This window comes from Oncorhynchus kisutch, linkage group LG6 (assembly GCF_002021735.2).
Source record: "Oncorhynchus kisutch isolate 150728-3 linkage group LG6, Okis_V2, whole genome shotgun sequence".
Classification (NCBI taxonomy): Eukaryota; Metazoa; Chordata; class Actinopteri; order Salmoniformes; family Salmonidae; genus Oncorhynchus; species Oncorhynchus kisutch.
The window spans coordinates 78,992,423-79,008,215 of record NC_034179.2 but is presented as its reverse complement, the minus strand read 5'-3'; the positions used below and the strand labels follow the sequence as shown (position 1 = coordinate 79,008,215).

Sequence of the window (15,793 nt, the reverse complement as noted above, 5' to 3'; positions counted from 1 at the left end):
ACCAGCTAAAGCGGAAGAGAATAGGAGCAGGTCTGAGGGGCTCCCCCAACCCCTTCCAGACTGCCAGTGAGCTGCTGAGGGCCTCTAACAGTGAGCTGCTGAGGGCCTCTAACTGTGAGGGCTCCACTACAGGTCCAGGGGCAAACAGGGGGGACAGGGAGCGGGGGCCCTGACTGCCTGGCTGGGTCTGGAGAGTCAGCCGGTGAGGAGGAGAGGGTGAAGAGGAAGGAGACAAAGACTGGAGATACAGCACCAACCATCAGCTCCTCCATCAGAGCTAAAGCCAGTGCAGTCTCTGCCTTCCTGAACAGTCCCACCAAGACAGGAGGCAAGGCCCTGAGCAAGAAGCAGAAGCTAGCGGAGGCTGCTAAGAACTCCTGCAACATTACCCAATACTTTGGGAAGAAACCAATTGAAAAGAGTCTAGAGGTGGGGATAAGAACCAATGATGTGTCTCTCAGGCCTTTTCAATACCACCCCAGTCACTCCCCTGCTACATGTCTCCATGGATACCATCCCTATGGACACTAGTCCCATGGAAATCATCCCCACGGAAACCATCCCCATTGAAACTATCCCTATGGACACCATCCCCACAGAAATCAACAACTTGGATAATGATGAGGAGGAGGTTAAAGAGGAAGCTAAACTGGACTCTATCACAGTGTAAGATGTCCCTCGGAAGTTGTAGATAGTCTTTGACTGGTTTATTCTGTTTTGCGCCTCTCTCTCTCTAAACTCCTTTGTCTTATTCACAGGCAAAATGCACATGAAAACAAGGCTAAATCATTGCTAAAACAAAGGGTATGGAGATCAATATTATATTGCCACAACAGTCTTATTGTGTCGTCCATGTTTTTTAACAGTAATGTAATGATGACATCATTGTTAACATCTACTACCACATGTTCTCTCTGTGTGTGTGTGTGTCAGCTATGTGAGGACAGTGAAGAGAGGGAGCCCCCCCCCCCCCAGCCAAACGTAGCTGCCCCCTACAGGACAGCAGGAAGAAGGTGACCTTTAACCCCAAAGTCCAGGAGACTGTACTGGAGCCAGGGAGCCCAAGCAAAGCCCCCAAGCCTGTGTCTCTGAAGGAGGTGGCTGACATCGTGGTGCGCTGTCTAGACCCTTTCTATACCAGGGCAAGTTTGCCACCAAGTTGAGGGAGAGAGGGAAGGGGCATAAGCTGTGATTATGATATTTAGTTCTTCATTTGTCACTTTTTCAAATTGTAGTATTCCAAATGTGAAATCTTCCTTGTTGTAGGAGCTATTCAAGTAATTTGCCTGCTACTTGTCTCATCTACTAGCAGAGGGGAGGAGTAGGGGAAGAGGTCAAGGTGAGGAAGACAAACATTGTGTGTGCGCACTAGCGCAAGCAGCCTTTTCTAATAATGAACTATATTTGTGTCCACAGTGAAAATGCAGGCCAGGAATCTGATATAGAAGTTCTTCAGCGGTGTGAAGCGCTGTGAGAGTGAAGCAGACTGGAAGCACCTGAAGGGACCACACAGCACTGAGACCGCTGAACACAGAGGGATGGGAGGAGGCGGGACTATGAACAGAAAGGTGGAGGAAGATAACAACCTGGGGGTCTGATCCCTTCATCCACTCTCTCTCTCTCCAACTGATTCCCTCCCTCACATCTCTCCCAGGCCAAGATACTGAGCTGTTTCAGAGATGATATGCTGCTATGCTGTGTCAACTCCAGGCTCGTGCTGTCGTGGCTTGGAGAGCCGCTGTAGTGGCTGCTATTAAACATGTACTGTATACAGCACGTCTGCTGGTGCTGCTATGGAATAAGTAGTCATCCATGCTCAACGCCGAACAGAGGTGGCTCTTTGTTTGATGTTAGCACCATGTGACTAGGACATGGATGCTATGGCTATACCAGGCCAAACCCTGCTGCTACCTGGTCTGTCATTCTGCCTGACTAAAGAGGACAGCCAGCTGGATGTGTAACAACCACACTCTATCCTTGATTGATTTAGGAGATGTAATTTCATCTATTTTTTGTTGTTAGTTTGTTATTAGTTGTTTTCATGAGATTCTCAATGAGAACTTTTGTTTATCCTGAGGAATCCTCCAAAATATGAATTAGTTTTTTCTCTTGCCCATATGGTACAAAGTTATCTTGTCTAAAAAGATCAGAGCTGGCCACGTCTGCCTGTGCTGGTTGGTGACTGGGTGGGTGCCTTTTCAAACAGTCAGTCATTTCAAACATGATGGAATCCAAAGAGCACTTGATGCACCAATGGGGAAAAACTCCCAGCCATCACAGAAATGTATCCAAAAAAAACAGCCTTCACACACTATTGCTCCATGTGAGACCTGTTTACAATAAAATCTCTAACACTGAATGTCTAGTGGCTGGTACTAAATGGCTCATGGGCTGTATACAATTAGATTAAGTGGAAAGACTGTTTTATGGAGCAGCATCTTCCCCTGTATAGGGAATGGGGTTGGGGATCGTTGCAGAATGGATCTGGGGAGATATCGATGCAAAGCACGAGTGAGTGGGGACTTGTAACAACAGCTGGAGGCCTACGTAAATCACAATGGCGGGGGGAATTATGAGTGGCATTTGCCAGTGTCACACATTTGCCTGTGTCACACGTCTCAATATTGTACAATTATTTCCTACGTTATTCTCTATTTTTATTGTAGGCCGAACGTGCTGTCGTTGCGTATAGGGACTTGGTTACAGTGTTCATTTTGTGCGTGCATTTGTCGGCCTTGAGATATTAATTTAGTGTCAGGTGCGGTAAATTGATGCATCTGTCACATTCGAATGGTTCATTGCAGAATGTTGGGGGCAGGTGCGCCCGCGGCTTTCTTAGTGAAATGGGTTACGGTTTGGGAGGCTGCGCTGTTCGAGATTTCTTGATCATACGAGCCATGCTTCCGGGCGAGCGGTCAGAGACGTTACAGAGCGCACGGTGAACAGCCACAACGATAGACCGAGCATCGATGCTTCGTGCAGTCAGGATGGAGGAGTTTGTTACGGAGGAAGATGAGCCATGGTACGACCAACGGGATTTGGAGCAGGGTGAGTAGACTGACACACCATTGTTGTTACTTTGTGGCGGTTGTGGTTATATTTGTTGCAGGTTTTGTTTAGCCTTGTATGCGAATCATTCCGATACAATAAAAACATTCCCAGCAAAAAGCAGCTGATGCTGGGTACCGACCTCATCGCTCATTTAATGCAACAACCTGAAGATGTATCAAAGGATGCTAATTGACACCTCAAGAAAAGAAGACAATATTATTGACATTGTTCATTTGAAGAATATATGACATGTTCTGCAATTTTAGCTCGATATACAAGCGTGCGTGTCTGGAACGGACTACTGTCTTCATTGTCGATATTATCCTTGATATGATCAAACTGAAATTTTCTGATTGCGCTCATGCACTTTAAAGACAGACCCCATCACCCCAAGTCCCATACATTTGAGAATGAGGCGTGGGATCCATCGAAATTCTGCTGCAGGTTTCACCTGTCAGACCATGTTACACTCTGTTATTCTCTCGTGTGTGTGTGTTTGTGTGTGTGTGTTGCTCTCTGACACACACAGGCCTACTTCCATTTCTCTCATTTCCTCCTCTGTGTATAGTCACTGCTCTAGACTTCCCCTTTATCCATTATCGAGCTCTTTGCCAATTATTCTGATCTTGTCAGTGACGTGCAGTGTTCTCAGAATAACCCTGCTGTCTGTCTGACTTCACCCTCCATCTCTCACATCATATATGATGAATGGCCACGTGCCAACCCTCTGTCCTTGGTTATTTTCCTCAAGTCACCAAAATGCTGAGTTGTGGTTCTCTCTTGCATGGGGATGTGCTGGTGAGGTATTAGGTGATGGAGCCTGACATCAGGCTGACAGACTGAGAGATGATTTAAAACAAGTGGGATATTCAGGGAGACAATTGGTTGACATTCGCAGGATTCTGTGGAATTTTGAACAAAGATCCTGTGCAATTGCAATCTCTGAGTGAGGAAAATGTCAGTTCTGTTTTTTAAAGTTTTTTTTTTATTACTGTCTAGACTGAAGACACAGGACATTTACTAACCTCATGTCTGTGCTCTGATAAATCATAGGGATCAACAATGGAGATGCTCCCAAATAATCTGTTTGGAGATGCTTGTTGAAAAGGCACATAATACACACAAACTTTTCCATTCACCCAGGGCTTAGTCTGATAATACATCCCTCCTATAGAGTAACACACCCCTTTTTGTATCTCTTCCTCAACTGTTTGATTTAGTTAACTCAGTTGAACCCCAATCGTCTGTCTCTTCCTCCACTAATGGCTAGATAGACATAGATGAGGGCCTGTGTAGTCTCTGCTCTCACTCCCTGTGTATTGATCTGGCAGAGCAGTGTCTCCCACCTCTGGTCTTATCCCCATATTTCGAAACAGAACGGGAAAGAAGCTATTGTTTTAGCATTTTAAATGTCCCCACCAGTTATGATATAGGTCAAAGCTGTATTTTCCTAGCAATCAGTCATTGTAAAGGGTAAGGTTGGTATATTAGGATAGTAGGCGGTGTGAGTTCCAGATGCTGGGATGAGGTACAGTATTTGTCCTCCCCCAGCCCTCGTCCTCCACATCACCCCATTGACTGATGACCCAGAGAATAAAAGTAGCTTTGCGTCTCATCAGTGTTTCCCTGGTCAGGGTTTGGGAACCAGGTGGGTCCTGCTGTTCTGCAGCCAGCAGCAGGCTCGATCTCATCTCACAGCGTTTTCCAAAATGGAGAGTCGGAGCATTAAGCCCAGCTGGATGATCTGTTTAGGGGGGCCTCAGACATGGCCTCTCAGGCTGGGATCAGAGATTTCAGCCTGGGGGTTAGAGGGATTTGAGGCGACACGGCATGTAAAATTGTAATAGTACAGTTTTAGCATGCTGTTCCAACCTAGGGAACAGCATGCTAAAACAGCCAGCAGCATACCACCCTGCATACCACTGCTGGCTTGCTTCTGAAGCTAAGCAAGGTTGGTCCTGGTCAGTTCCTGGATGGGAGACCAGATGCTGCTGGAAGTGGTGTGGGAGGGCCAGTAGGAGGCACTCTTTCCTCTGCTCTAAAAAAATATCCCAATTCCCCAGGGCAGTGACACTGCCCTGTGTAGGGTGCCGTCTTTCGGATGGGACGTTAAACGGGTGTCCTGACTCTCTGAGGTCATTAAAGATCCCATGGAACTTATCGTAAGAGTAGGGGTGTTAACCCCGGTGTCCTAGCTAAATTCCCAATCTGGCCCTCAAACCATCACGGTCACCTAATAATCCCCAGTTTAAATTGGCTCATTCATCCCCCTCCTCTCCCCTGTAACTATTCCCCAGGTCGTTGCTGCAAATAAGAACGTGTTCTTAGTTAACTTACCTGGTAAAATAACGGATAAATAAAAAATAAAAAGGGGTCATATTGTATTTGCTATGGACTATTTCCACTCACTTTCACACAGAGTGAATATGTGATTATTATGGAAGTGATCTGTATTCAGGTCTGCTCACCTATTGCACTCAGTGGTCATAATCATCAGCTCAACATGTGTATCCTGTCTGTCCAGGTGGTAGGGTATGATGTCATAGGTGTAGCAGCTGGTGCAGTGTGGTTGTGATGTGCTTCCATGATGCTATATAAGTTATACACATCTGAGGGCATAAGGATGATGCATAGCCACACGTGCACTGCAGCCTTCTGCACATGAGCTGTGTGTGTGCCAAGGTTGCCATGGGGAGATGTCAGTTTCAAAGTGTCATTGCTTTGTCCTGTTACAATTCTTATGTTATTCACTTGTATTCAATGAAGTGGGTACATGATTTCTCTTATTTACCGGGATATCTCTTGCCCTCTCAGAAAACTCTGATTCTTATCTGTTTGCCAGCACAAACAACCATTGTGTGGCAGCGTTTTGATTAAGGCACAACCATAAGATTACATAACTTTTAAGCTTAAGACAATGTGTACCAGGCACTTTTGTGTTGGTCACGTAGCGTCTGTGTTGTAGTGATTTATTTGGAATGCTCGCTCTATTGTCTCACACACAAGAGCTGGTACTGTTTATAATACAGACCCTTATCACTCTTCTAGTTCTCTCTAATGGTCTGTCCATTGTGTTAAAACAGGAAGATATGGTAGCCTACAGATGAGCTAATTACATTTTTAGCTACAGTACCAGTCAAAAGTTTGGAGACACCTACTCATTCAAGGGTTTTTCTTTATTTTTTACTATTTTCTACATTATAGAATAATAGTGAAGACATCAACTATGAAATAACAAATATGGAATCATGTAGTGACCAAAAGTGTTAAACAAATCAAAATATATTTGAGATTCTTCAAAGTAGCCACCCTTTGCCTTGACCGCTTTGCACACATGGCATTCTCTCAACCAGCTTCACCTGGAATGCTTTTCCAACAGTCTTGAAGGAGTTCCCACATATGCTGAGCACTTGTTGGCTGCTTTTCCTGTTGTTGGCTGCGGTCCAACTCATCCCAAACCATCTCAATTGGGTTGAGGTCAGGTAATTGTGGAGGCCAGGTCATATGATGCAGAACTCCATCACTCTCCTTCTTGGTCAAATAGCCCTTACACAGCCTGAATGTGTGTTTTGGATCATTGTCCTGTTGAAAAACAAATGATAGTCCCACTAAGTGCAAACCAGATGGGATGGCGTATCGCTGTAGTCATGCTGGTTAAGTGTGCTTTGAATTCTAAATAAATCACTGACCGTGTCACCAGCAAAGCACCATTACCACTCCTTCATGCTTCATGGTGGGAACCACACATGAGGAGATCATCCGTTCACCTACTCTGCGTCACACAAAGACACAGCGGTTGGAATCAAAAATCTAAAATTTGGACTCATCAGACCAAAGGACAGATTTTCACCGGTCTACTGTCCATTTCTTTTGTTTCTTGGCCCAAGCAACCCTCTTCTTCTTATTGGTGTCCTTTAGTAGTAGTTTCTTTGTAGCAATTTGACCATGAAGGCCTGATTCATGCAGTCTCATCTGAACAGTTGTTGAGATGTGTCTGTTACTTGAACTCTGAAGCATTTATTTGGGCTGCAATCTGGTGTGCAGTTAACTCTAATGAATTTATCCTTTGCAGCAGAGGTAACTCTGGGTCTTCCTTTCCTGTGGCAGTCCTCATGAGAGCCAGTTTCATCATATCGCTTGATGCTTTTTTTGACTGCACTTGAAGAAACTTTCAAACTTCTTAATTTTCTTTATTTATTGACCTTCATGCCTTAAATTAATGATGGACTATCATTTCTCTTTGCTTATTTGAGCTGTTCTTGCCATAATACGGACTTGGTCTTTTACCAAATAAGGATATCTTATGTATACCACCCCTACCTTGTCACAACACAACTGATTGGCTCAAACACATTAAGAAGGAAAGAAATTCCACAAATTAACTTTTAACAAGGGACACCTGTTAATTGAAATTCATTCCAGGTGACTACCTCATGAAGCTGGCTGAGGGAATGCCAATAGTGCAAAGCTGTCATCAAGGGTGGTTACAATAAAGAATCTCAAATATAAAATATATTTTGATTTAACACTTTTTTGGGGGATATTACATGATTCCAAATGTGTTATTTCATAGTTTTGATGTCTTCACTATTATTCTACAATGTAGAAAATTGTAAAAATAAAGAAAAACCCTTGAATGAGTAGGCGTCCAAACTTTTGACTGGTACTGTACACGTGTTGAAGACGGGCCTCTTGTCCTCTGCCTCTGTCCCTTTTGAATGGTTAACTCCTGTTGCCATTCATTGTATTATCTCTGATGCACACACACATGCGCGCACACACACAGCTACTGCTCCAGACAGCCATACTATAATTCAACTCATGTTCCTTAGATGTGTACTGTGCAGCAGCATGGTGTTCCCCACTGTTGTGTTCCTGTTAGTGCTGACACCATGCACTGTGCTGATTTTTAAATGCTGCATTCATGTTCTGTAATGGAGGTCAATTGTTCTCAGTTTAACACCCCCTCTCCTCCTCCCACTGTACTGTCATGGGCTCTGAGTAGTGGGGCAGGCATGTTGGAGCCAGGAGCCAGCACAGCTACCCTTTCATTCTTACTCTCAGTCCAAGTAGGCCTCGTCACTGCAGCACCCGATGAATAATGGATCCATCAAGCTGCTGGTGGAAACCAAGTGACTCGCTGCCCTTATCCCTCCCAGGTCTAAAATGGGATCATGTTTGTATGTGTGTTTATTTGTGGAAATGTCTGTCAAAGCAGATTGAGAGCAAAGATGTGCTGGAGTTGATTGGTTTCTGGGGAAAATGTTAAACAATGTTGTTGTGACAATAAAGATGTATGTGTACCAATTGGTGCAGCTAAAACCTTTACGCTTGTATGTACAGACTGTACAGCCGCTCTTCTTTTTGGAGTGGGGTAATAAGAACTAAGAGGGATATTTCTGTCATTCTGACCAGGAGTAATGGTGAACGAGCTCTGAGATGACCTGTATTGGTGTTTTGCCCTGTGTATTGGTGTTTTGCCCTGTGTATTGGTGTTTTGCCCTGTGTATTGGTGTTTTGCCCTGTGTATTAGTGTTTTGCCCTGTGTATTGGTGTTTTGCCCTGTGTATTGGTGTTTTGCCCTGTGTATTGGTGTTTTGCCCTGTGTATTGGTGTTTTGCCCTGTGTATTGGTGTTTTGCCCTGTGTATTGGTGTTTTGCCCTGTGTATTAGTGTTTTGCCCTGTGTATTGGTGTTTTGCCCTGTGTATTGGTGTTTTGCCCTGTGTATTGGTGTTTTGCCCTGTGTATTGGTGTTTTGCCCTGTGTATTGGTGTTTTGCTCTGTGTAATCCAGACAGAGCCTGTGCTAACTAGGTTTTCTCCCTTATCCTCCTCCTTTCCCCTGCAGTCAGACTCCATTTTCTTGAGCTCATCTTGGCAGAGATCACAGAAGCTGGTCTTAATCAGAGAAGATGGAGGATTATTTTTTTCTTTACTCCAGCAGGGGGAATTGAATGAGGGGATTTTCTCTATTGCTCGTTCTGATTTAATTTGAAATGAGGGGGCGAAGTCTTAAATTCATCACTTTAAGGAAAGCCAGAAAGCATTGCATTAATGGAGTTAAAACATTCCATAATGATCCAACGCAACACTTTAACTGAGCTGGGCTAATGCAGCAACTGACAATATTACTGGTGGATGAAATGTGAATGAAAGAGTTAAAATAGTTTTTCTGTATCCAGACCAGTACTCTCTCGACCTCTTCTCTGTCCCCTCACAGATCTGCACCTGGCAGCTGAGCTGGGGAAGACCCTGTTGGAGCGCAACAAGGAGCTGGAGGACTCCTTACAACAGATGTACATCAACAATGAGGAACAGGTGCAGGAGATCGAGGTATAGCATCATTACCACTTTCACTAACTGTGTGTGAGTGTGTGTACATGTCATGAATGATCCTGCAAAGTGCCCTGCCCTACCTCTTCAAACCGTATCTTAATTAATCCTCCTCATCACCTTGACCCCCCCCTCCACCCCCCCAATTTAAACTGAACCAGCACTTGGCCTCTCCCCCCTTTCTAGCTCTGACTCTACTGATAGCTACTTTATTGAGGAAACATTTACTTTCTATGCCTTATTGTGGTTGTCCCACCTAGCTATCTGAAGATGAATGTACTAACTGTAAGTTGCTCTGAATAATAGCGTCTGCTAAATGACTGAAATGTAAAAATACAATTAAATGTTGAATTGCTGAGAGGCCATATTGTCAAGCATGGCACCGGACTGGTGTGTTAGCTGGAGTGTTTGGGTTTTAAACTACTGACAGTGCACTTCATGATCCTGCAAAGTGTCTCTTCTCTCTAGGCTAGCACAATTACATTCTCCTTGACGCGCCATCAAGCCAATTAAACCCTGCAGAGCTCTGATAGGAGTGGAGCAGAGTGCAGCTGCATGAGAGAGGGATAGCGAGCGAGTGTGTGTTTCCTTAGTGTGGGAGAGGGGAACCCACTGACTCTGAGCTAGATCTGCCACCTCATTAGACAACAAAGACTGGCCTCCTTATTAGGCAACAACAAAGCTGCCTGCTAATGGCCGACTCAACCAATCACACACTTTAATCTGCTGGAGAAGAAGAATAAAGTTGATCCACACTTGTTTGTAGACAGGAATTAGGAAACTGTGATGCTATTTTGCTTAACCATCATGGAATACTGTCATATCTATGTGACTGATTAAAATTTTTTTTTTTACAGCAGTCTCTTGCATTGGGCGTGTCTCAGTAGTCTAAAACAGCTTCATCTCCTCCTCTCCATCTGCACTGATGCAACCTATAGATGTCCAGTTATTTTATATCTGTTTTAGACTCTTTAGATTGTCTCCCTGTAAGGTCCATGTCTATCCATGTCTAAGGTTCACATGTCTATTCCCCCTGCAGTACCTGTCCAAGCAGCTGGAGATGCTGAGGGAGATGAACGAGCAGCATGCCAAGGTCTACGAGCAGCTAGACGTGACGGCCAGAGAGCTGGAGATCACCAATGAGAAACTGGTTATAGAGAGCAAGGCCTCGCAGCAGAAGATAGACAGGTGAGGGTTAATACTCTCCCGAGTTGTTCTTACTGCTATGATCTACAATATGAGCATTCACTCTATGTAAGACTACCATGACCTCTTTCTTCATGGTGTTTATACCAAGGATTTGTAAGAAATATTTGGTTTAAGTGTTAACAAGCTTAGTTCTTGAATGGTTCCTACTGTTCATAGTAAATGAATGCGTCTCACCTTTGTTTTTGTAACACAGGCTCAGTATAGTCACGGTACAGTATTGTACATTATGTTGTGATGTAAATAAGATTTAGTCCACTTTCGTGTGTGTGCGTGCGCTTACAGGTTGACGGGTACCATGGAGACACTGCAGGCTCAGGTGGATACCATGACAGCTCGTGTGGAGGAACTACGTACACTAGAGGAGCTGAGGAACCACAGAGAGGAGCGGGAGCGACGCAAGACTGTCCACTCCTTCCCCTGCCTTAAAGAACTCTGCACTGCACCAAAGTACAGTAAAGAGCAATGCTCTATGTAGTCTCTCTCTCAAAAGTCCAAAGTACTGTATGTGAAAAAATGCTGAGTACATTTGACAAATGACCTGAATGTATGGTGTTCAGATTACATAAGAATGCAATCTCTCTGCTGTATCCTTGTGCTCCTCTGTGTGGTGTATTGCTCTACAGGTATGAGGATGGCTTCCTGGTGGCCAACCCCGGCAGTGTGGACCTGGTGTCTGAGCGTGAGCGCCGGCCGCTGGACGAGGAGAACGAGCGTCTAAAAGGTGTGGTCTCCTCCCTGAGGTCCGCCATGGTGGCAGAACGGGGCCGGAGGGAGGGGGCAGAGAGGGAGTGCACAGCTGTGCTGCAGGAGTTTGAGCTTATGGAACAACGCCTCCTGGGGGCTGAGGGCTGCCAGCTGCGAGTGCAGGAGCTGGAGGCAGAGCTACAGGAGATGCAGCAGCTGAGGAGGTCCCGGGTCTGTCTGTTGGATGAGGGTCTGGAGCAGACCCTGCTCAACAATGCCCCTGAGACCGACACACCCGAGGAGGGACCGGGGCAGAAGGAGGGAGGGGAGGGGACGGGGGAGTCCGGGGGGACAGGAGGAGGGGGGCAGCAGGGAGGCCCCGTGAGGAAGAGCTGCAGCGACACGGCGCTCAACGCCATCTCGGCCTGCGACGCCTCTGGCAGGCGACAGGGCAGCTACGCAATCCACGCCAACGGTGTGCGCAAGCGGGGCATGTCCATCCTGAGGGAAGTGGACGAGCAGTACCACGCCCTGCTGGAGAAATACGAGGAGCTGCTGGGGAAGTGCCGGCGCCACGAGGAGGGCATGTGCCACGCGGGGGTGCAGACGTCACGCCCTGTCTCCAGAGACCCCTCCATGAAGGACTACAGCATGGCCACCCCCGGCCCCTCAGCCATGGCTGCTGCACCCCCCACCCCGCCCCAGACCCCCTCCACCCCAGAGGCCCTGGAGGGCATCAGCCGGCAGGTAGACCAGGTGGACAAGAGGCTGGGCCAGAACACCCCAGAGTACAAGGCCCTGTTCAAAGAGATCTTCTCCCGCCTGCAGAAGACCAAGAGTGAAGTAAACTCCACCAAGGGAGTCCCCAAGGGTAGGAAGTCCCCACGGGTTGGAAGTCCTAAGGGAAGAAAGTCCAAAGACAAATGAGCTGCTTTCGTGATACTAGTGAACATGACCTCTCCTGATACTACTGAACATGCACTGAAAACAATGGGTACAAAAGCCACAGATTTTCTTTCAGAATTAGTTTCTCTTTGTTTGACTGTGTTTGTTCAAAGTGGTCACTTGATGACAGGTTACCTGTACTTCTGCACTGGGGAAATGATACAATCTACTGTGGATGATCCCCTCAGCTGTTTTATCCATCTCTCTGGATACAGCCACGGTTTATCCATCTCTCTGGACACTGCCACGTTTTATCCATCTCTGGATACTGCCACGTTTTATCCATCTCTCTGGACACTGCCACGTTTTATCCATCTCTCTGGACACTGCCACGTTTTATCCATCTCTCTGGACACTGCCACGTTTTATCCATCTCTCTGGACACTGACACGTTTTATCCATCTCTCTGGACACTGACACGTTTTATCCATCTCTCTGGACACTGACACGTTTTATCCATCTCTCTGGACACTGACACGTTTTATCCATCTCTCTGGACACTGACACGTTTTATCCATCTCTCTGGACACTGACACGTTTTATCCATCTCTCTGGACACTGACACGTTTTATCCATCTCTCTGGATACTGACACGTTTTATCCATCTCTCTGGACACTGACACGTTTCACCCATCCCAATATGAATGAATTGTACAGCTGATGACATTCATCATCTGGGTAGATGAAATGCCTTGATTATTGACCTAATTTAAGATAATTTGACAACCTAGTCGTGCACTAAAATCGGTTTGCCCTGTCTTTGTTCAAGACAATCCAGTACAATGTTTAAATGACTGAGCGTGTATACTGAGACTGCACTCATTTTATTTCAAATGTATAAATAATTGCTATTTAATGTTTTTGATGACTGACAATGAATAATATGTGCAGAGCTATTCATAAATTTTTTCAAAAACAATCTAGTTAAATATTCCTGATGTCAGTAACACTGTTGCCTTAACATCTTAGGCTTTACGTATGCATCTATCCAACATATACATTGGTTTTGAAATCAGTAGGTGAAGCCAGTAGACTTCAATTGAGGGAGCCCATGGTACTTGTTCTAAAATAAATACTGTATGTAAACTGTGAATTTACCTTTGTAAATTAGGTTGTCCAAGCTAGAGAACTGAGGACCTCCTGATGATGCACTGCATAGAAATGGAACTCTCACCCACACTTGACTAAGCTACTGTAACTGTGCTCTCTAAGCACTGATTCAGACCATGGGTACATCTCCATGACTCCTTGTTTCCTGGACTGCTTATTTCAAGTGCACAAGGGGCTCTAGCTGCCCTCTTATCAGTACTTTGGCTTTTTAATATTTTCCTTGTTCTCTTCTGCTCTTCATTGTGTACAAGCGTCATGTGAGATGGTTTTCTATGCATTTGTAGACGACCATCTAAATGTCTAACGTGGTTCTGTTCATAGAGAACGGTTGCTGGTGTGTTAGATGGAGCCTGATAGAAGGGTAAAGATGGTTTACGTTGTACTTTACAGCTGGATCAATAACAGAACAGTGTAAAAAGTAACATGACTTTATTGATTAAAAAGACACCGGGACCTCCAGTCTGAAGACTTTCATGTGACAGGTGAACAGTGTTCTCCAGGTGGCACAGAGGAGTAGATACAAAGAATCAAAACCATACTGAAACAACGATCCATTGAAACCAAACAATGCCCGAGCCCGACATCACAGGTTATGACGTTGAAAAATGGGAGTGTAGAAAAATACAACACGGTTATGTAGTAGTAAGAGGTCTTGGCTGTTCTCGTTCTACTTGAAACTCTGGGTCTGTGCACAAGTTAGACCTGACCTAAAACATCAGGTTCAAATAACTATTTGATGTTGAGCTCCCATTCTGAAGGTCAACAGACCTTAACAGAGAGCAGCTGGTGGTTGTAAAGGCTAGAGGCACAGCCAGTTTTGGTAATCCTGGAGGTGATTCATACTCAAGGTGAGCAGATTAACAACCCTTGTGTGACATTCCTCTCTGCTCACAAGGGCCACCAGCAAGGCCCCATAGGAGACGCTACTGTAATGGAGTTAGTGACTGGAAGAAGGCCTCAAGGTCTGCTTCGAGGGCATTTGACCAGGAGCTCATTTCTTAGTCTGCACTGAGACCACCTGATGCCGTGAGGAGGGAAGGGAGCAGAGATGGCTGCTGTTCACTTTCATAGTCTACTTCTACTGGCTAATCTGGAAAGAAGGTACAAGCATCTCAATGGTCTGATCATCTGTTCGCACCTGCACTCAGCCTAAAACTCTTTTACTCGAACCCTGTAGGAGGCTCTCGTAACAATCTGACAGTTCTGTTCTAAAGGCAAATGGCTCTTTGTGATCATTTCCTTCATTGTTAGTTCTACGGGAATCCTCTTTAAGGCCACATGGCTGCTGAATGAACTAGGTAGGGAGGTGAAAACCCTGACCAGGAAGAGGCACACTTGCACCTTCAGCAGGTGGTCACAGTGCCTCTGGTGGACTGCCGGTAAGTGCTGGTCATGCCACCTCTTAACGGTTAGGAATTCACACTAGTTCCAGAATAAACTAATTGTGTGGACTCTGGTACATATAATCTGCTCAAAGGCTTTCCACTGACAGAGGGCAACGTCCCCAACAAAGAGTACAGAGTGTGGACCTACCACAGCCTTTAACACACAGCAACACCTTTACAAGGCAGATCATGGTTGTATAAAACAAATCAGCAGGAAGGGGGGTAAAGAGGGGAAAGGATGGAATTCACACAGTTGATTGACATCCATATCAAGAGCATTAACAAATCAATCTTTCATTTAAAAAAAAAAGTTTATATACAAGCTAACCAAAACAAATTCATGATTGTGCACATGATTTGCTTCTCCACATATTCAATACTCAGCATCACAAGGAGTGTGTGTGTGTGTGGGGGGGGGGGCATGACAACGTGATTGGAATGAAACTACTGCAGGGATTGGGGTGGACGAGAGAGGAATTTGCCTTAATTACTTATCACATTATTATGAATTCAAAATAATGGAGGGGGAATAAGAAGAGGGGGAAGAATGAAGTTGACTGGGACTCAGTCTTTCCACTCTTTCTTGATGTTAAGGTTCCACTCCCAGGAGAGGTGGTCGTGCTTATCGTCATCAGTGAACTTGGACTTGATGTTGTAGGTGCCGCGGGCCAGCATGCCTTTAGGGGCCTCCTCCAGAGGGGTCAGGAACTCGTACTCTGCCGGCCGCGGCCCGTAGCTCCCCACCATGTAGTCTGACTTGTCAACTACACAGAGAGAAAGAGAGAAAAGAGAGGGGCTTAGATTTATTTTCCAAAGTTGCCTCTTGACAAAAACTTCTCTGCGTCATCAAATACAAATACTATGGCCACTCCAGAACTATTAACAAGTAATTTAATGACCGTTTAGGAATGCCAATGTAAATACCTCATCTACTAACTTGAGCTATTTACTGTGCACAGGCGAATACAGTCACCTGAGTTAACCAAGCCACTCCCAACATCCAATCCCAGATACATCCCTAACCCCTGTCTCCGATGCACTTGTTGTGGACATCTGAGATAATTGGATAAGTATA

The 15,793-nt window shown here is 45.4% G+C and overlaps 2 protein-coding genes across 10 annotated transcripts in view; one reads left to right on the top strand and one right to left on the bottom strand.

Moving 5' to 3' along the window:
- Positions 1-399: 399 nt before the first annotated feature.
- On the top strand, positions 400-13,786 carry LOC109887062 (cerebellar degeneration-related protein 2-like). Of its 4 annotated transcripts, none has more exons than XM_031827763.1 (8): positions 400-666; positions 759-804; positions 934-1,013; positions 1,417-3,048; positions 9,273-9,385; positions 10,425-10,573; positions 10,877-11,041; positions 11,218-13,316. In XM_031827763.1, exons 4-8 carry the CDS (start codon positions 2,970-2,972, stop codon positions 12,203-12,205), a joined length of 1,494 nt encoding a protein of 497 aa, XP_031683623.1. In that variant the 5' UTR covers positions 400-666; positions 759-804; positions 934-1,013; positions 1,417-2,969; the 3' UTR covers positions 12,206-13,316. The 4 variants fall into 4 exon arrangements, with proteins under 4 accessions (XP_031683623.1, XP_031683622.1, XP_031683621.1 ...); XM_031827762.1 differs by having other exon boundaries at positions 556-666; positions 934-1,112; XM_031827761.1 differs by having other exon boundaries at positions 556-666; positions 934-1,339.
- Positions 13,746-15,793, bottom strand: part of LOC109893551 (rho GDP-dissociation inhibitor 1) — a 15,190-nt gene continuing 13,142 nt past the window's right edge. For all 6 annotated transcript variants that reach the window (XM_031827769.1, XM_020486799.2, XM_020486800.2 and 3 more), the window contains exon 6: positions 13,746-15,482. In XM_031827769.1, coding sequence (XP_031683629.1) covers positions 15,283-15,482 — 200 coding nt within the window. In that variant the 3' untranslated portion in view covers positions 13,746-15,282. The remainder of the gene's footprint in view (positions 15,483-15,793) is intronic.

Coding starts and splice junctions, on each gene's coding strand:
- LOC109887062 (XM_031827760.1), top strand. CDS start 2,970: ATGCTTCGTGCAGTCAGGATGGAGGAGTTTGTTACGGAGGAAGATGAG. Junction 3,049..9,272: donor CCAACGGGATTTGGAGCAGG/GTGAGTAGACTG, acceptor GTCCCCTCACAG/ATCTGCACCTGGCAGCTGAG. Junction 11,042..11,217: donor GAACTCTGCACTGCACCAAA/GTACAGTAAAGA, acceptor ATTGCTCTACAG/GTATGAGGATGGCTTCCTGG.